This window comes from Leptodactylus fuscus, chromosome 10, assembly GCF_031893055.1.
Source record: "Leptodactylus fuscus isolate aLepFus1 chromosome 10, aLepFus1.hap2, whole genome shotgun sequence".
Taxonomy (NCBI): Eukaryota; Metazoa; Chordata; class Amphibia; order Anura; family Leptodactylidae; genus Leptodactylus; species Leptodactylus fuscus.
In genome coordinates this window covers 40,686,061-40,707,449 of record NC_134274.1, presented here as the reverse complement: position 1 = coordinate 40,707,449, position 21,389 = coordinate 40,686,061, and the positions used below count along the sequence as shown (strand labels likewise).

The window sequence follows — 21,389 nt, the reverse complement described above, 5'->3', positions numbered from 1 at the left end:
TTTTGGTTTAATGCATATTGCACATTTTCTGTTAGTACAATAAACCTCATTTCAATCCTGAAATATTACTGTGTCCATCAGTTATTAGATATATCAAACTGAAATGGCTGTTGCAAACACCAAAATATTTAGAACAAAAAATGATTAAGATTAATAGGGGTGCCCAAACTTTTTCATAGGACTGTATATATATATATATATATATATATATATATATATATATATATATATTGGAATATTAGTAATACAGTGCTAAAGTAGAATTGAATAGACAGTAGGGTTGAGCGATCGGGATCGGGAAAGATTGGATCCCGATCGGCGATTGAGCAAATTTCACGATCGTGATTGGGATCGACTGGAAAATGATCGAAAATCTGATTTTAAAAACGATTCTGAACTCTCAAGATCGGCTCAACCCTACTCCATAAACATAAAGTAACTAGGGTTGAGCTATTGGGAAAGATCGGATCCCGATCGGCGATCAAGCAAATTTCACAATCCGGATCGGCTGCAAAATCATCGAAAATCGGATTTTAAAAACGATCCTGAAATCTCAAGATCGGCTCAACCCAAACAGACAGGCATAGATAGACAGAACAGGTTCAGTGAGTGAGTTGGCAGAACAAACAGTTAACTCTTTCATTGTCCAACAATAATCTATCTGGTCTGACAGTACTTGGGAGAGAACAATTCCATCTCTTCGCTATACTTATAACACATTCTTTCTAGCATTGTAAATCTGAACAGAATATTTTAATCCTTTCTCGGCATGTGCAAGTGCACTCTCTGTGCATATGTAATTCTGGTCATATGTCACACACAATAGTAAAGTTGTAGTGGTGGCCATAGTACTACTAGTAATGCATCTTTTGCTAATGAAAAAAAATCAGGTTTTTTTGTGTATTTACCCAATTTAATGTCTTTTTCTGCTCTGGTCTGTTGTGATGTCTGATCTGTACACAATGTGAAGGAGGAAGAGCATTGTTATAAATCTGAACAATATTTTAAGCGTTTCTCTGTATGCACAAGTTCACTGCATGTGCATATATAATTCTAGATATACATCACGCACAGCAGTAAAGTAGTAGTGATGGTCGATGTACTAATAGTAATGCATCCTTCGTTAAAGTAAGAAAAGAATCTCCATTATTTCTGTGGTTTTTTTCTTAATAATTAATCATGGTGTGCATTAAAAACAGGGAAAGTGAAAGACAAAAGGGGGGGAGGAGGAAACACTACCATTACTATCAATAAGAATGTGGGTCGCAACAGCAGCACTGCTTTTAGTTTTGGTGGCCCTGCCAGTAGCCACAGGATTGCTGTACTTCCTCAGAATGTTGCTGAAGTTTTTGAATATATTGCTTACTTATCTCAGTCACATATTGTGTCCAGGAGTAACGTGATCTTGAGTCAAGCTTCTGTGTGTTGCATCACCTGCATAACAAGTAGTTTACCATAGGGTCTTTCTGAACTGTAAACCACTCTCCTTCACATTCTTCATTGACATAGATCGCTGGTAGTAATGCGGCACCTGCAGAGTAATCTACTTCTCCTAGTCCTACTTCTTCCTCTTTTTGATGACTTGAATGAGAACAGTCAGCGTTGTGTGGAAGCAAAGGGAGAAGACATGTTGACTGTTGGTGGTGGTGGAGGTATGTATGTCACGGGATGGTTAGAGTCTATACTATAGGCAATGTGTAATATATATTTCATGTGGAATGTATTCTCTAACCTGTTATATACATCAGTGTGTAGTTGGCTGATTGGGGTCTAGTGTGTTAGCACATTGTATGCAAATACCTCTAACTAGTGAGGACAATGGGTGGAGATAATCTGATCAGTGTCTCCAAGAAGATGTTGGATGGTGCATTGTCCATAGTAGACAGGGAGTCTGCTCTCCTTGGCATAGGTGAGGGGGGAAGGATCTGTGGCTCAGCCCTTCCCACCCCCAGGTATAGGTGTAACAGTTTAGTATATAGTATATAGCTAGCAGTTAGTATGTGTTAGCCGGCCTGTGCACAGCTCTGCAGAGAGCCAGAATTTAGTTACAGGACCAAGGAACCAAAGCTATCATTGGATTGTGACTTCTGTGGACTTATTGTTATTACGGTTGATGTGACCGCCGCCGGCTACTAACTTTGTGGATTACAATAAATTGCTGTTGTCTCCCGACCTCTTGCGTCCCTGTTGATTCAAAAGACCATCCGGAGGAAGACGTATACCTTTGCTCCGTGACAATGTACTACTACGAGTAATTGTTTTGGTAGGGGAGCTAGTGGCACATCTGGAAGTGGAAATTATAAGGGCATGCATGTTTATGATGATATGTTAGAAAAAAGCGAGAAAGAAGATGACATTGCCGATGATGGTTATCCTGTAGATAAGACCTGGAAATCAGGTCAGGGTGACAAAGTGAGATCAGATGAAGAGGGTGGTGGCAGTAGTGATAGTAATACCAACTGGTTCATGCACATTTAAAAAAGCTAAGTGAGGAAAACCTAAAGGAACCACTCAGTGTGGGAGTGATGGCACTGGTGTCGATAGTGGCAGAGTTTCCATTGATGTTGGCAGCAGCAAGTGTACACGATCATCTTACCATTTGAGAATTTTTTGTATATTGCTAAATGATAAATCCATGGCAATGTGCATGATTCCCAAGCAGAAACTTAGCCATGGCCATGAAGGAACAAATGACAAATGTAGGAATGACTTGACAGTGGCATTGGCAGGGAAAGTGAGCAAGACTGTCCTCTAACTCTTCTGCGTGATCTTGGTAGGCAGGCCACATCTGCACGTAGCACTAGCACATAGTTGTCATTATTATGTCAGTCTGGGGAAAGGTGCACACCACTGTCGACATGTGGAGCAGCATTTATGGACACGGACAATACAAGGCTTTCACGGCCCACTGGGTCAATGTTTAGAGTGTCAGCGGGGACAATCTAGAAATTCATCAAGGCCAGGTGCTAGTTTCACTCCATTGTACAGGCCCAGTTCCAACGCAACGCAGGACCCATTCACCTCCTCTAGATCCTCCTCTCTGGACCATCTTCACCAGCGCAAGCCGTTGATTCCACTCCTCTTCCTGGCCTCTTGTTTCACAGGTTTAAGGCACAGCTCTACCATACAGTTTTGCTATTAATGAGCCTGGATCAGAGGAGCCACACAGCTTAGGAGTAGGACCCAAGCTGCAGAACCCAAAAATCTCTAGTAAGTTACAAGCCTAATATACCACCTTTCCTCTTAGTCTTCAATAGATTCATGATCTACTGCCAAACATTCCCCACCTACAAAAATACTGTACCTTTACAATTGATAATATTCATGCTTTTTTCTCATCTTCTTTATATCAAAAAACCTGCAGAACAGAACTGAAGTTTCTGAAATATGTACCGTAAAATTTTCAATTGTAAGCTTACAAGTTAGTTATACCATTTGCATACATCCACCAGTAAATCTCATTGGGAAAGAAAAATATTCAGTGCAATATACAATTTTTTATGGTGTTCTAATGTATGAAAAATCACTTGATTCATGAAATGCTTGATTTAGGTCTTATCATAAATTAGGCCCATCCTCTGGTGGGCCACAAGACTACAATGATATCTACAGCAGATCATATCTGGCTTAAAGTTCAGACACCATTTACTTGAAACCCCCTAGAAATGGTGATAAATTTTATAATTTTTTTTAATACCAGCACTGTCTCCAACAAAATCGACTTAAAAAATTCCCCTCATAATCTGCCTCACTGGGTCCAGATGCTACTGGTTAGTCAATAATAATCTATAAATAGCCTGTATACATTTAGGGAATTTATTAAGATAGTCATTTCTTACTCAGGTGCCAGACTTGCCAAAATTACTAAAAGCCTCTTAAAGGGGTTGTCCCATCTCAAGGATCCTATCTATACTGCTAGTTTATGTGGATTGAAGACTTTTCCTAAATACATTGCTTTATCAAAACTGGTTTGTTTGGCCGCTATCTTAATTTATTCACTTCATTGTTTATACTCTGTTTCCATAACCATGGGCCTGGTGCTGAGCGTAGCTGCCTGCTCTCAGGGAGGGAGGGAGGGGCTGAGTGCTCGGCAGCAGCTCTGAGCTGTGTATGTCTCTGCCACAGACAAGTAATGTAGCTCCTGCTCTCAGATAGGGGAGGGGGAGGTGAGAGCTCTGGTATTTATGAGCTGTCTATCTCCTGCTCTTCCACTTATCAGTCAGTTTAATTTAATTTGGCTGATAAAGGCTGAGATAAGGAGTCCGTTACCTCTGTATGTATTACAAACTGACTCAAATTCAGCTCTGCTACATCAGCTTCTACATCAGCTTCATACTGTGGTAATTCATTTACAACCAATCCCTCATTACTGACTGCAAACATACTGCTATGAAGGGACCTAGCAGAGCAAGTGAAGACCCGCCCACCAATGTGCCGAGAAAACAGGAAGTGAAGAGAGCATACAGCCTGCAAGTGGTTGAACAGGCAAGTTGGGAATACCCCTTTAATTCTTGCACTTGTAGGTGCCTGAACTCAAATCTGTGCGAGCTAGGGGTTTATGTGCACCTTTGTGTACCAAAAATGCACCAGGTTGAGGCCAGTTGCATTTTTTAGTCTTGGCATTTCTTTTTTCATTCCTAGTGTATTTAGCATCTTAGGGTGCGTTCACACCTGTGCCCAGTCTCCACTTTGCAGGTTTCCATTTCCTACTCGAGAAACTGGACAGGAGACGGAAATCGGCAGGCAGTTTTCAAACCCATTCATTTAAATGGGTTCACAAAGTGTCCGCCTGTGAGTAACCCGTGAGCGTCTGCTGCTCTCCGCGGTGAAACCTTTTTTTTTTTTAACCGGACACAAAGACGGACATACAGGACTTTGTGTCCGGTTAAAAAAAAAAAAATGGTTTTGCCGCGGAGAGCAAAAGACGCTCACAGGCACTCACCGGTGGATACTGAATGCCAGGTTTCCATCTCCTGTCGGCAGAATACAGAAACCCACAAAGCGGAGACCGGACGCCGGTGTGAACCCGGCCCTTAGACATTTTTTTTAACTTTTTCCTACATAATTTTTATAGGGCAAAATACATTCAAAAGCACTGTGTTAAGAACTCAAGCAATATTTGCATTTTAAGACATTTTTTGACCAAAAAAAAAAAGGGTAAAATGTAAGTGTGTCTGACACCTTAACCACTAAGTACTGCTCAAGTACAGTGTAGAACTATAGTCACAATTTGACAGGTTGCTATAGGAAGCAGTCAACATGTCCCTTTACAGTTCAGCTGAACTAGAAAAATCCATTGAAGCATTTTTAGGAGATTTCATTTCCGAAGCCCGTATGAGTGTAAATATAACTCGGAACTGGACACTGTACTATACATAATTTCATGTGTTTTCAAAGTTACTCAGTTTTGCATTTGTTTTAAGCAATGCAATGGAGGAAATTTAGTGAGGCAGATGCACTAGAATTCTAACTTAACTTGTACAACAAAACTAACTCAGATTTTTTATGTGTTTAGGCACCATTTTAATTAGCGGAAACGGGTCATGGCCAGGAAATGGGTTACATTGCCAAAATTGCGCCACTATTCTTCCACAAAAGTATGGCACATAGTAAACCAACTAATAGTTAGTATAAACTTGGACAAGACAATCTAATGAGCGACCAAGTGTATACGTTAGCATTAGGGTTGAGCAATCGGGATCGGTTTGGAAAATGATCGAAAATCAGTTTTTAAAAACGATCCTCAAATCTCAAGATCGACTCAACCCTAGTTAGCATCAGATCAATATGTTGAATTTTAAGACTGTCTACTACTAATTTTGCAAAGTCTAAAATTAGGCAGGGTTAATGTTATACCATTATTTTTTCATCTCCCCTTTTGAGAGGACTGTGTGTTGCTTCTTTGCAGATGACTGCGGCCATGAGATTTCACGGATAGCACATTATCCCATTCTTTTCTATGGGCCCATACACAACCATGAATTTTACAGTCCACAAAATATAGAACAGGTCCTATTCCTATCCTATATTGAGGCCCTTGCTTCTGTGGCTCCTATTAATGAAAGCATCTGCAAAAGCACGGCTGGTGCACGGGTGGCTGGATGCAGCACAGTCGTCTGCAACTGGCCTAACTCTTGGGCCTTAGAACAAAAGTTATACTACTTCATAGCATACTTACAGAGATTAAAGAAATTGTGAGCACTGTAGACTCAGGGTCATTCAATGGAGCTTGAAAGTTTGTGAACCCTTCAGAACTTCCAATACTTCTGCATTAATTTGACAAAGAAATGAATAAAAATATTACAATTGACCATTTATTTGCAGAAGAAAATGATCTTGTATCACATATCTGGGAATAGAAATATCCCGTGAAAATTTAAGATTAGTAGAAAATTAGAAGGAGAGAAGGTGTTCTCAATCAATGTGATGTCTGATCTTCAAATCATGTTTGTAGAAGTGTCTCTTGGCATGGACAAAGGACATTTCTGAGGACCTCAGGGGAAGACTTGTTGATGCACATGAAGGTGTAAGGTATCTCAAAGTGTTTAACAATACTGGTGTCCATCACTGCTTCACAAAGTTTCACAAACTTTCAAGCACCCCAGTACTAGCTTCTCTGTAGCACAAAATACCAAGTCTAATAGGGTTTTTGAAGGGTCTATGTGTACCCCTTAAGTCTTTACTTCCTGGTCCCTATAGACCCATAAGAAATGAATGCTCAGACAATCACTAGCCACTGGGGTGTCCAGACTTTTGGGTATTTGATTTCATGTGTTACGCGAGATCAAGAAACAGATTTTTAGGCGCGATAATTTCATGTCAATGTATCTCCATTAGGGTTGAGCCGATCTTGAAATTTCAGGATCGTTTTTGAAATCCAATTTTAAATTATTTTCCAGCCGATCCCAATCGTGATCATGAAATCTGCTTGAGCGATCTTTCCCAATCCCGATCGTTCAACCCTATTCATGATATATACATGAATAGGTTTGAGCCAATTTTGAGATAACCTCCAACCTCGATCCTACTGGAAAAGATTTGGATCAAAATTCCGATCGCAATCGTGAAATTTACTCGATCGACAATCGGAATCTGATCTTTTCCAATCGCGATCACTCAACCCTAATCTCCATACTTCCAAAAATGATAGCATTCTATTATAGAATTTTTCATAGTTAGCTAAAAATATATTGCAGTTCCTGAAAGGCAATCCAAGCTTTCATTAGAATTCACAGTATATTAAATTGTATTGCTGGTCTTCTTCCATCATTTGTATAGATGGCTATAATGATTGATAATAGATGAAAGTTTATGACATTACATTCATCTGTTAAATATTGTCTTTCTGTTGATGTTGAAAAATATTCCATATCAAAAAATACCCCTTGACAAGTTCTTGGTAACGTTGATGTCTTATTTACATTAACAATTTAATAAAGCCATTGTGCGTTGAATAAAATCCAAGGGATTTGCACTTTACAGTGGGTAAACCTATAATGTATATATAATCACATTCGTAGGTCACCTCATCCCAAGAGAAGGATACACTAGGATTATGATGGCTATACTTGTGATTGATCTAATTAAATACACAGAAAAGTCAAAGATCATTCTCATCTCACCAGTGAAATAATGGTAACATACAGGACTATGGTTGGTGTCAACAGCTGAAAACCTTTCGCTACACTTTTGGGATGATTAAGGACAAAAAATAAAAAATAGAGAAATAAAATTGTGGGATATCACTAATAAGAAGCAAATTGATGTTAACTTTTTTTATTTACCAGTTTTCATAATTAAAGTGGTTGTTCTATGATCACAAAGTAGAATCTATCCATAGCATAGATGAAAAGTGTCTGATCAGTGAGGACTCCACTGCTGGGTCCCCAATGATCACAACAACAGGGGTTTCATTCCCCCATATTAATGTGAGTGGTAGTTACGCATGCAAGCTGCCAGTCTATTTAACGTTTACTTGGCTGAAGATCTTTGTTCTCATCTATCTCAATAAGTCCCATAGAAAATAAAAGCAGCAGCAGCAGCAGCCAAGGTTCTCCATTCAAACAGTTTCCATCATACCATTTGGGGAACCATTGGTTAAACCCCCTTTAAGCTTACCATGTGACAACTCTATTCAACTGGTTGTCTCATTCTGGTGACCCTTTTCTATACACTCTGCAGTGAGCCCCCCTCTATGAGACAGAGTATATTTAATGCCAAACAAGTCTATGTATAAATTGGAAAACCATTCATTTTAAGGGAGATACCTGGATGTCTAGATACCTTTTGTTTTTACCCTCTTCTCTACTGTTGCATACGGCGGTCTCAGTACCAATACAGACTAGGATATTGGTAGCATCTGGCTACATGCAATATCGAGGACATTTTTAAGCACACAGTAAATGCTGCAAAGTAATAATTAGAGATGAGCGAGTAGTATTCGATCGAGTAGGTATTCGATCGAATACTACGGTATTCAAAATACTCGTACTCGATCGAATACTACTCGCTATTCGAATGGAAAAATTTGATGCAGAACCATCATTGATTGGCTGAATGATATACAGTCAGCCAATCACGCTGGTTCTTCTCCTACCTTTAGAAGTCTTCTCCACGCAGCGTCCCCGCGGTGTCTTCCGGCTCTTAATTCACTCTGCCAGGCATCGGGCCTGGGCAGAGCCAACTGCGCATGCCCGCACTACAAGAATATGGCCGCTTTGACTGTAAGCGGCCATTTTCTTGTAGTGCAGACATGCGCAGTCGGCTCTGCCCAGGCCCAGTGCCTGGCAGAGTGATTTCAGAGCTGGAAGATGCCGCGGGGACGCTGCACGGAGAAGACTTCTCGGAGAATCCAGCCCGACCCTCACTCGTGGACTTGGTAAGTTCTATTTGATCGAATGTTGCCTAACCCTGAAACAATCATTTTCCCCCCATAGAATATAATAGGATTCGATATTCGATTCGAGAAGTCGAATATTGAGCGGCTACTCGAAACGAATATCGAACATTTTACTGTTCGCTCATCTCTAGTAATAATGATTTCAAAAATAAAAATGGTAATAGTTTATTTTTATACTTTAAGCAAATGAATAAAAGAGAAATCTAAATTAATTAATATTTGGTATAACCGCCCCTTAGAGGAGGAGTCCTGGAAGTGATGACATGGTCCTTACATAGACCTGATCTCAACATCATCCAGTTTCTGTTTACGTGAAAAGATAGGAGGGATTTTTGGTTAGTTCTCCAAAATGTTTGGAGATTCCTTGCCGAGTTCCTTTAAAAAAAATAAGTGTACCTAGAAAAATTGAAGCTAAAGGGCTGTCACACCAATTATTGATCCGCTTTTGTTCGTACACTTAATTTTGATAACTGACCAAGGTGCCATTTTTCATGGCCATCTTGCACATGCATTCAATGTATGGAGGGATCCATAAAAACGTCCAAAAATAGGACATGACCTATATTTTGATGGTCATGTGAATAGCCCTCATTCACTGACCCCTCATTGACATCTGCGTTTGGTAATCCCTTCGGGGAGTCCACATGGGGACCCCCCTGAACGGAATAGTAAACGCATTGGCAAGCGGTGTGCAGTGAAAGCACACGGACCCCATAGACTATAATGGGGTCCACAAATCATGCGGACGTGAAAGTAGATCACAAAGTACTTACCTGTCCGCATGTTCCGTGCACAGACCAAACGGAGAGCACACGGACCCCATTATAGTCTACAGTGTCCGTGTGTTTTCACTGCACATCGCTTGCCAATGCATTTTGTATTCCGTTTGGGGACACCCATGCAGACTCCTCAAATGGATTACTGACACAGATGTAAACGAGGGGTGACAGTCAAATTAATGCTGCTGTGTGATGTCTATTAAAGAAAACGTACGTCACATGGCCAGTTTTTATAGTCAAGTGAATGTAGCCTAGCACTTCTATTTTTGAAAGCATTCTTACTTTGCAACATTGTTCCACACCTAAAATATTGGCATATTACGGTAGTTTATATATTGCTACCCTAAATCAGACTTTTTCCTGCCATTCTCACACCCCTACAAGGTGAACATATTATGATACTGATTTTGCCCTCGCTTAACATGGAGCACTTGTGTTTCCTTTTCTCACTCTAGTCCACAGGTTGATATTTGGGCTTAGAACGAAACGGTTCCATATAACTATGACGTATAAGCTCCTCTGTACGCACAGTGATATGGCAAAGGCCGTCAGTCATTGAGTAAGACCACCCACTAGACTCCGAAGCTCTGAATGAGCAATAAATTACTCATTACACGGAACATTTTCCTACCATATTAGAACAAGTTTCCCATAGAATAAAAAGTTACAAATGATAGACTCCCTTTAAACTTGCAAGAAACCATGAAATAGATATTCAGAATCTATGGTGGTTGAGATGTCTTCTTTAATCTTAGCCATCACCTGGTCAGCCGGTCTCCAGCCCTTGGTGAGAACTAGCACGAAAAATTTAATAAGCATAAAGAGGATTAATGATTAGATTCCCCACAAATGTCCCGATTCAGGTCATTGAGTCTTCACACCAATCCATCTGTAATTTAAGACTGTATAATTGTTTAACAAAACATAAAAGCCAAGAACAAATGAAAATTCCACCAGGAAAAATAAAAAAGCTTAAGCCTGTATTGCTGTTGTGCTATGTTCATAAGTGATACGTAATATACTTTTATTGGATCGACAGATTCAGGAACCACCGCGTTCAACAAGATTTTACTCATCTCTTAGACGCTCCCAAATTTTATAGTCATGGTCAGGCATCTCTTGTGTTAAATAGGCAAGCATGTATTTTGGCACATGTGAATGTTAAGTGTCCAGAAATCAGAAGCATTAAAAATAACACAACAGGAAAACTGAACACACATTGTAACTGTAATTTTTTTTTTTTCATTGGGATAGTTGTGGCATTTTACTGTCATCGTCAATAAAATGATATAACAAAATACAGTTATGGTTTCCGAATGGTGATGCTTTTGGCCCTTTTGGTGGAAAGATCATGTAGACCCCCCCGCCCCAATGTTAGTTTAAAATACTTTGCACCTGGAAGTAAGTTTTAAAGCATTTTGAATGAAATACCCACCAGCATTCAAAGGGGTTCAAAATCAACATAGGATATAGTTTGACACATCTATGTACCCATTGTATGCTTTGCCTCTCCGCGAAACGTTTCTTTCCCTTTAAAAAAATATTTTGTTTAGAAAACACTATGATATGAGGGCGATAGACTATTTGGTTTCTTCTATGTAGATGCTCTTAAATTAATGCATATAAATAATTTATTTCCTTTCATCTTATTTTTCGCACATATTCTGTTACGCTAAGCATCCAACAGCGTGGTCCACAGCCAAAAATCACACATGGAGCATTGAGTCCCTATGCATTTCATTTCTTAAGACAAATTGTGCCTCTGGGTCAATTTTTGCTTTTGGGCTCAGGGGCAGGAAAGCTGTATTTTCACTGGCACTTTCCTCCGTCTCTAGACAGGTGATTTCCATGTCCTCTGACCTTCTTCTTGCATCGGTCAGAATTTGTATCTGCTCTTGTACAGTTTCAAGCAAAATTTTGACTTCTTTTTGCTCTGCTATAAGACAGTTGCTTGGTGTAATGTTCACCTTCACAAGTTCACTGGAATAGGAGTTTTTGCACAGTTTGATGCCTGACACGTCAGAAACATTCTGCATTTGCAGACAGGCATCGTCTAGCTCCACTGAGGGTATAATAGGAATAGAGCTGGCCCTAGATGTTGAAAAACTGACACGGTCCTTTTGATCCATGTTATTAAAATAGGATTGTGTTTGTTTCGAACGCAGTTGCATATTTATTGAATTATTCTGTGGTTGAGTCAAATCAGTGGAGGAGCACCTAAGGAGAAAAAAAAAAAAGAAAGATAGTTTTGTTTAATCATTAAATATGAAATATTTACCAAAAAACAAACAAACAATAAAATAATACAATAAAACAATAAATATAGATGAGCGAGTAGTACTCGATCAAGTAGGTATTCGATCGAATACTACGGTATTCGAAATACTCGTACTCGATCGAGTACCACTCGCTGTTCGAATGTAAAAGTTTGATGCAGAACCAGCATTGATTGGCCGAATGCTATACAGTCGGCCAATCAACGCTGGTTCTTCTCCTACCATTAGAAGTCTTCTCTGTGCAGCTTCCCCGCGGCGTCTTCCGGCTCTGAATTCACTCTGCCAGGCATCGAGCCTGGGCAGAGCCGACTGCGCATGTCTGCTTGTAGTGCGGGCATGCGCAGTCAGCTCTGCCCAGGCCCGATGCCTGGCAGAGTGAATTCAGAGCCGGAAGATGCCGCAGGGACGCTGCATGGAGAAGACTTCTCGGAGGATCCAGCCTGACCATCACTCGTGGACTTGGTAAGTATAATTTGATCGAACGTTGCCTACCCCTGAAACGAGCATTTTCCCCCCATAGACTATAATAGGGTTCGATATTCGATTTGAGTAGTCGAATATTGAGAGGCTACTCGAAACGAATATCGAACCTCGAACATTTTACTGTTCGCTCATCTCTAACAATAAACAATAAAATAAACAAAAATCTACCCATTGTTTCCAGGCTTTATCATAGCATTATAGTAACTGATTGACAGGAAATACCGAAAACAAGGACGAGAGAAAAAGTCATTCAAGTAGTAATAGAAAGACTAAGACAAAATGATGGATTGGATACTATGTGGCCAACAAGATACTCAGAACATAGCTGTAATATACAGTATCAATGATGGGTATTGAATACAGCGAAGTGGTTAACCCAGCTCATTTCGTGATAAGCATTTTTGCAACTATATCACAGATGAATCTACCAACCTAAACATGGGTCTACTGACTCAAACTCATCATATCACAGAAAAAGCTAAGATACACATAAGCATTGTTACGCTGGGTTCACACTAGCATCCAGTCTCCATTCTCAGGTTTCTGTCTTCTGCAGGCAGAAGTCGGAAACCTGTCAGACCGTGAGCGCCAGTGAGCGTTTTGTGCTCTCCACGGCGAAACCATTTTTTTAAAAACTGAACACAAAGTCCTGGATGTCCGACTTTGTGTCCGCTTAAAAAATAAAAAAACGGTTTCGTCGCGAAGAGCACAAAACGCTCACAGGCGCTCACGGCCGGACACTTTTCAATCCCATTCATTTGAATGGGTTTAAAAAATGCCTGCATGTTTCAGTCTCCTGCCCAGTTTCGGCAGGAAATGGAAACCTGAAAGCGGAGACCTGGGGCGCAGATGTGAACGAGCCATTAAAGGAGTTTTCAATCTCACTATTTAAGACGTATCACAATACTTATGCATATCAGATAATATGCACATGCTTGTAGAGAATGGACTCAATGATATCTGTGTGTTTACATAGAGAGATAACAGACTCTGCTTTATCAGCAAACTGCAATTAACTGAACATATTGACCTGCTGGCACAGGTAAATGACATCACAGGTAAGTGACTTTACTTGTGTTATCACACAGGTCTGTGGTTATGGTAATGCTGTGTAAACAATGGGAGGAATAAGTTCACATAGCAGGCAAACAAAGCAGCATTTCTAAAGTAATATATTTAGGAAAAGTCTTCATTTCACATAAGCTACCTGTATAGATAGGATTCTTGAGATGAGAAAAACCCTTTATATGTTAGTTTTAGTTTCTTTCATGTGTTGTAAGCACCTCTGGAAGTCATTGAATGATGGGTATTATATATAATGGGACTCCCCATCCAGTGAGCAATTACATAATTTGTAACTCCTGCTAAATATTATATCTTTTCATTTATTAAACACTTATTTTATTATATTCTGGTTATATTTTGCTGTTATTATATTCAATATATATACATGCAGTGAAGGAAGGAGTACATTTATTTTGGCAGCTGCCATAAATGAGAGTTAATGGACAGAAATGTGTCCATAAACTGGTGTATTAATGTAGTATCATCTATCCAAAGGAATTGACATAGTAGTAGGGAATCTGCATACAATGAAAAAAATATCTATAATGGAAAGTGTTATTATCCTGCCCATCTAATTCTCTATGCTTTAATGATAATGAGATGATTCTGCTGATGGTGCCCCAGTCTACACAACAAAGCAACATAGAGTGTGAAGACTGGGATATTTATAGAAGATTAACAAAAGAGATAGAATATAGATTTTTAAAAGAATAAACACATATGTTATTAAAAGCAAGATTTACATTCCATGCAATTCTCTAATGATGCATTGTCTTTAATGGAACAATGAAAGTCAATGCAAAGAAGCTAAAAATAACCTAAACGATAACAGCCGAGGTTTGTTGTTTTGTAAAGCTGCCATAACAAATGTCCTCATGAAACGCTAACTTCAAGGTTTTCCCATAAGCGATTGACAATGTCATTTGATATACCATATCTGGAATCATCGGGTTCAATATATTGCAACAAGAACAGCTGCTATCCAAATAACACTCGATGGAAACACCTCCCCCTCAATCAAATGTAAACTCTGACATCCTCATATTGCAGTTCCTGACTAATTCCACAACGTGACTGGCATAGAAACACATCATTTGTTTAAGGCTCTCATTAAGCACTGGACTTTCCGCTGCGTAATTAGCAGTGTGCGAAGTGTTAAACTGTTATTAAATCTACTCTTTAACCTCAAAGCTGTCAGATCCCATAACAAATAATGAAGCCTGGCAGTTCTGCAATAAAAGCCAGGCTTGTCAGGTGTGATAAGAACACAGACAGATGGAACTAAATTGTAGAAGTTGAAATATCTAAGCAATTAAAAATGCCAATCCAGACATGTGGCTCTTTGTTGAGAATGTTGCAGACTTTTTTATGATTTTAAACAGATTTCAATCAGATGCCTCCATGACAAGCTAAACAGTATTAAAGAAGAAAAAAACCTACATAGGATTCTAGAGAGGGCAACATTAGAAAAGCCATAACATATAATCTTCAATTTATTTTATATTATCAATTGAATTTCTAGTTAAAGGTTCACATTAAAATACTCTCTCTCTCTCTCTCTCTCTCTCTCTCTCTCTCTCTCTCTCTCTATATATATATATATATATATATATACGTACGTCTTGTGGTCAGTACATTGTAGTTACTAGAGATGTGCGAGTAGTGTTTGATCGAGTAGGTGTTCTTCTCTTACCTTTAGAAGTCTTCTCCGTGCAGCGTCCCCGCGGCGTTTTCCGGCTGGAATTCACTCTGCCTAGGCATCCAGCCTAGGCAGAGCCGATTGCGCATGCGCGGGCATGCCCTCGCATGCGCAGTTGGCTCTGCTCAGGCGTCGGGCCGGGCAGAGCCGACTGAGCATGCGCAGTCGGCTCTGCCTAGGCCCCGATGCCTAGGCAGAGTGAATTCCAGCCGGAAGACGCCGCGGGGGCACTGCGTCGGGAGAAGACTTCAAGGAGAATCCAGCCCGACCGTCACTCATGGACTTGGTATAATTTTATTGAATTTTGCGTACCCCTGAAACGAGCATTTCCCCCTCATAGACTATAATGGGGTTCGAAATGTCGAACAGTGTGTGGCTGTTTGAATCAGATTTCGAACCTCGGACACTTTAGTGTTCGCTCATCTCTAGTAGTTACATATTCCCATCTCAACCATTAATGAGACCCTTTAACCCCACTACTTAATCTGGGTGGTGGGTGAGGCATGTGAGTCACCTGCAAACTGGTCTCGGCAGAGTCACCAGTATATATGCACCAGTATATGATATGAATGTGTTCTCTACCTGGACTCTATACCTTGCTTGAGTTTGTATCCAGTGTCCTCCACATGATACTTAAACTTTCCTGCATCCAGTGAACCCAGAAACTTGAATGTATATTAATATTTATCCTTTGTATCCCGAATATGTTGAAGCCAGATTTTAGTCTATGAATTCTGTAACTTGTTGCTGTACCTTGGAAGCTACGGGAGTATATCTTGTACCGTATAACCTATAGCTTTATCTAGAGTCCTGAATATGAGCCTGCTGAGACAGTGTTACAGTATCTTGATGGCCTGTTTGACTTTCTTTTCAGCTCCGCTGTCTTCCCCATATATTATATACCTAAACTCTATAGCTGTATGCCTGGGGCATTGTATATTAAGGATGAGTCTGCCGAACTATCCTGCTTGCTGTGGACTTCACTGTCTGCGACCTGAACTGAATCCTAAACCCTGCCTATGTTCCCCCTTTCCCACGTTTACATGTTTCCTTACTCTGAATACAATGTATCGACCACTCAGCTCTTCTGTGCTTGAATAACCTGTTCAATTCTGCTGAATCTGCTTATGATACTCTGAGTCTATGTACGGACTTAATGGCATATTACTGTGTAACTTGTCAGCTGTTGCTCATATTGGTCGGGGGGCTTGTAGAATATTATTTAAGGAATTTTATTTGCTTTTTATTAAAAAAGGGCTTAAAGTATTTCCTTAGCAAACCTATAGCTATTAAGCATTGTCAAGGAAAGTATAGGTTAAGAACAGCTATGATAGCATTCAGAGAAGGCTCTGTAACCTCCCTGCTTTAGAAACATTTAGAGGATTTTAACATGGAATATAACATGTATTTGCCTCTCGCTGTCTTCACAAGCACCAGTAGGGATGTCAGCATTGCTTGTCTCTTCTTGTCAGTTAGATAATAAGAGACTTGCGGGGATAGATAGGCAATGAGTTAGCGATCTGTACCACCAGCAAAGCAAGGGAAGAGTAAAAAAAAGGTTAAGAGAGAGACGTATACATTATTGTGATATGATTTATACATCGCACATCACTCTGCCTTGTTGTTAGCACTGATCAGTAACTGCATTGCATAGCTATATCCTATAATACAACCTTAAAGGGGTATTCCCACGTCGCATACTCACCAGTCTTCGCTGCTGTAAAATCTTCTTTCTTCCTGGTTTCTTGCATCATATGGTGGGCAGGGTTTCATATGCAACCTGCAGTTTAGCTCCACCCCCAAATTAGTGTGTAGCTCCGCCCACCATATAGCGTGATCCTATGGGGTGGCTGAAGGGCCTGTGATGTCATCAAAGGTCCTCAAACAACACTATATGCACAATATTGGACTATGAAGTACAGGTAGGAGCAACTGCATTCTGTGTTACATACAGAGACTGCCTGTCTCTGCCATAATAAACACAAATGAATTAGCTAGCCTGATAACTGGGAGAACAGAAGACGAGTTCAGAAATGAAAGCAGCTCCTCTCCTCTATCTGAGAGCAGGAAGCTAGATCACATGTGGTGCAGACACAGGAATAGCTAGAAACACAGGCTCGCTCCCGTGCACTTAGCCTCTCCTCCCTCCCCAATGAGAGCAGGCAGCTACATCACTTGACTTTTGAGCAGATAAGCCCAAGGGCTGTGTCAACAATGAATTGAATAAATTAAATTAGTGGACTAACAAAGCAGTTTTGCTGAAGCAATGTATTTAGGAAAAGTCTTAAATCCACATTAACAAGCAGTATAGATAGGATCCTTGTGATGGGACAACCCTTTTAAGGCTAGGGCCCTATGTTGCAGGAATGTTGCTTTTTAAAAAAATGTAGATTGTGAGCCCCATATAGGGACCCCCATATAGGCTCAGGTTCCAGTCCAAAAGCCAGTTAGCCGCAACTGAAAGCCAGTGCACTGCTCTGGCATCCAGTCAAGCACTTTGCTCCAGATTAGGCCTAATGAATGGGCGTAGTCCAGAGGAGGGAGTGTCTTCAGGCCGAATCGTGAGGCGACTCGGGGTGAAGAATGAGCACCTCGCTTCTTTTTTCCGGGAGCTAGAAGAAACGGCTCCCGGAGAAAATTCCTGAGTGGCTCCCATGGATTTCAATGGGACCCGTCTTTTTGGTCAGGATTTTGAGGTGGATACAGCCTCAAAATCCTGACCAAAGATCTCAGTATGAACTTAACCTTATGGTCAACTTGTACATTATTCTTTCGAGCAGTGATTTGTATTGTATATATTAAGGAATTGCATAAATATAAATTCCTTAACACACACACACACACACACACACATATATATATATATATATATATATATATATATATATATATATATATATGTCTTTGTTCTCTTTGTTCTCAACTCCTTCGGACTTTAGTATTTGGGATATGACGGGGCTACTAGCTTTCACAAGGCTGCTTCTATTTTCCACTAGAGGGTATAGTTTTCTAAGGTCTATCCAATTCTCTGTAATGACAATCACTTTGTTATCTTTTCTTCTCTGCAGAGACAAACTTCATTGAATTTATGTCTGAAAAGTTATCAAAGAAATATGATCTAAAATCAGAGACAAAATGTTTATTTGTCCATCAAGGATGTATGAGCCTTCACCCTCATTTACAACCTATACGGTTACAATGCTGACTTGCTTATTTAACAAGTTGGAAATCAATAAAAAGTGGAGAGTATAGCTCAATCAATAGAGTAGGAAGTGACTTCCTTCCACTACGGCTTGGTTTTCAATAGAAATCAATGTAGTTGGCTGCCTGGCACATAAATGAAAGGGAAGGTGTAGGAGTCGAGACAAATATATACAAATATATCAATCCTATTACACACATGTATAGTTAGAAGAGCAAAAATAAAAAAAGAAAGAAAAGTGTACAATCATGTATTAGTAAAAAATGAAGGAATAAAAGAATGTTCATGAATTTGTTTGTTTCTATTTACTGTCTCTTTTAGGTATATGCTATATCCTCTGGTATATACAGATGTATCTGTATATTCATGCCTTAGCTCAAATTTGTTTACGAACACAAATAAAATATTGCAACAAGCTAGCAAAGATCTCAAAAGATAGGGGCCACACGGTGGCTCAGTGGTTAGCACTGCAGCCTTGCAGCACTGGAGTCCTGGTGTTCAAATCCCACCAAGGGCATAAAACCATCTGCAAGGAGTTTGTATGTTCTCCCCATGTTTGCATGGATTTCCATCCCATATTCCAAAAAAGACATACTGATAGGGAAAAATGTACATTGTGAGCTCTATGTGGGGCTCACAATCTACATAAAAAAAAAAAAAGAGCTCAAAAGATTTCATTCCACAATACAACCACTTGTTAGCTGCAGGTAGCACAGGATAGGCATCTTGTGACACATTATCTTAAAACCATGTTGCTTCCAAAAGCTAATCATCTTTTGACACACATACCTAGAGATGCCCAGGCGAGAGGTAAAGGACATTGCCAGCACTGAAACAATATATTTTTAGAAGTCAAATACATTTAGGTTTAGTTAACTATTGACACACAAGCATGTGCAACACCCAACATTTACCCTTGCAGTTGAACAAACCTTGTGCATTTACTTAAGTAGTTTTAAGTATATTACAAGGTGTATACGATAATCTGAGACACTGGTGATGGTTTATTAAGCAAAATGCACCAGAATTATGACATATTTTTCACTAAAAAACTGCCTAGCATGCGGTCTGCCACATTTACAAAGTGTTTTAGCCACCTTTTTAGACACTTTTCTGACTTTCCGGTGGAAATGGGTATAGCTTAAATGTCTAGCTTTTAGACAAATGGGAAAGATATTTGCACATTCTTCCCATAATCCCCTTCAGCGGAGCAAAAAGGGCTTTGTAAGACTCCACACGCCTACATGGTGGTCTCTCCCTAAGGAATGACAATATCCCTATAATCTGGTCTAGAAGTCTCTCATCTCTGCCAAGTCAGTTCTCCCTAGACTGTGCTGATGAGATCCAATCAGATCGAAATGGCGCCGTCCATAGTTGGGATGATACTGACTTCGCAAAAACCCACATCATTTTAATAGGCCATTACCTGCTGGAGTAACCCCAGCAGATCATGGGCCATATTGACTTACCGATCGCCACTCCTGTTCACAGCCACTTCTGCTTCCTTTTCTGTGTTTCATATCAAGTCTTTGTGGCCTTGTGAAGGGCAGAAGGGGAAGCGGTTGTGTCTGTAAGCGCGACAGTGATTTATAAGTGAGGCTGTGGACCCATGACAAAGAGTATTTATTGGACAAACCCCAACAAATGCTGCTATTATTATTAGGGGCTGCTGTGGGACATAATATTGTGGGCAGGGGCCACTGTGGGACATAATACTGTGTGCAGTGGCCGCTATGGGATATTATAGTGTGTGGATCCAGGAAGAGGAGTGCTTTGCCGTCATGGTAGCCAGAAATGAAAGGTACAATGGTCATTAGAGAACCATGCTAGAAAGATTAAATAGCAGCAAACCTGTTATTTAAGCTTCACCTTATGCAGTTATTGGGAAATATTTATTGTAAATCAGGCGGTTGCTTTAATAATGGGACAGCCCCTTTTACTGCTACCTTAAATTTTCTGAAATGAGTCTTATGCTTATTGGGTGGAAATTTATGGCGCCTCTATTGAGAGTAAAGACAACTATGATATTATGTAAAGAAAGAAATCTACCAACACAACCACAAATTTCCACAACTTTATGAGGAATTACATTACAATACATGATGTACTGCTATAACAACATTTCTATGACTTTGTGAAATTCTTTCATGACACAAATTTGACATAAGCAAAGCCTAAAAGGGTGAAATGTGTATCACAAAGCACTGCAAATCTATTTGTCTAATCCAAATAAGAGGGAACATTTTGTACTTTTGCAGGGTAGAAAATACTTGGCATCAATATAATCATGAAGGTCACACTTTTGTTCTGATACCATTCTGTTTGGAGGAGAGAGTTCTACATTGTGTTTAAATGTCACTATCATAGCAGCTACAATTCAGATTTAACTAACAGGGCGTGCTTGTCTACTGTGTATCCGTATCATTGAAAAAGTCTTTACAACTTTTAAAATCAATTTGCCAAGGAAAATGCTAACTTTTAACATTAAAGGTTTTTTCCAGTTGACACTTCATATAAAATCGAGTCATCTGCAATATTGTTACTTATACGGGACCATAGGATGTTTTTAGAATTCACCAAATGTTATCATAAATACAGAAACATGGGTTTATAGTGCTGGCATGGTTTTGTTTTAGAACCATGCAGAATATATGAAAAGCAAAAAATCCATATGGTTATTTGTATAGGCCAACCAAGGTGTCCTCCCGAAAGATCAACTGTACTCCGGGTTTGTGGCACTCACAATGTATGGAGAATCAATTCCTTCAAAACCGTAAAAATGGATGTTAAGCGGTTAACACTAGAGATGAGCAAGTAGTATTCGATTGAATACCTTGCCGCCATAGGTATGCGTGTAAGCGGCTGAACACCAAGGGGTTAAGCGCAGTGAATATTCGATGCGTTTGAACCCCTTGGTGTTCGGCCGCTTACACGCATACCTATGGCGGCGAGGTATTCGATCGAATACTACTCGCTCATCTCTAGT

General features: G+C 39.9%; 1 protein-coding gene across 1 annotated transcript in view; it reads right to left on the bottom strand.

The window, feature by feature from the left end:
- Nucleotides 1-10,634: 10,634 nt before the first annotated feature.
- The window catches only part of NRG3 (neuregulin 3), a 603,489-nt gene continuing 592,734 nt past the window's right edge, over nucleotides 10,635-21,389 (bottom strand). The window contains exon 9 of the mRNA XM_075257841.1: nucleotides 10,635-11,895. Within this exon, the coding sequence (XP_075113942.1) occupies nucleotides 11,385-11,895 (511 nt within the window). The 3' untranslated portion in view covers nucleotides 10,635-11,384. The remainder of the gene's footprint in view (nucleotides 11,896-21,389) is intronic.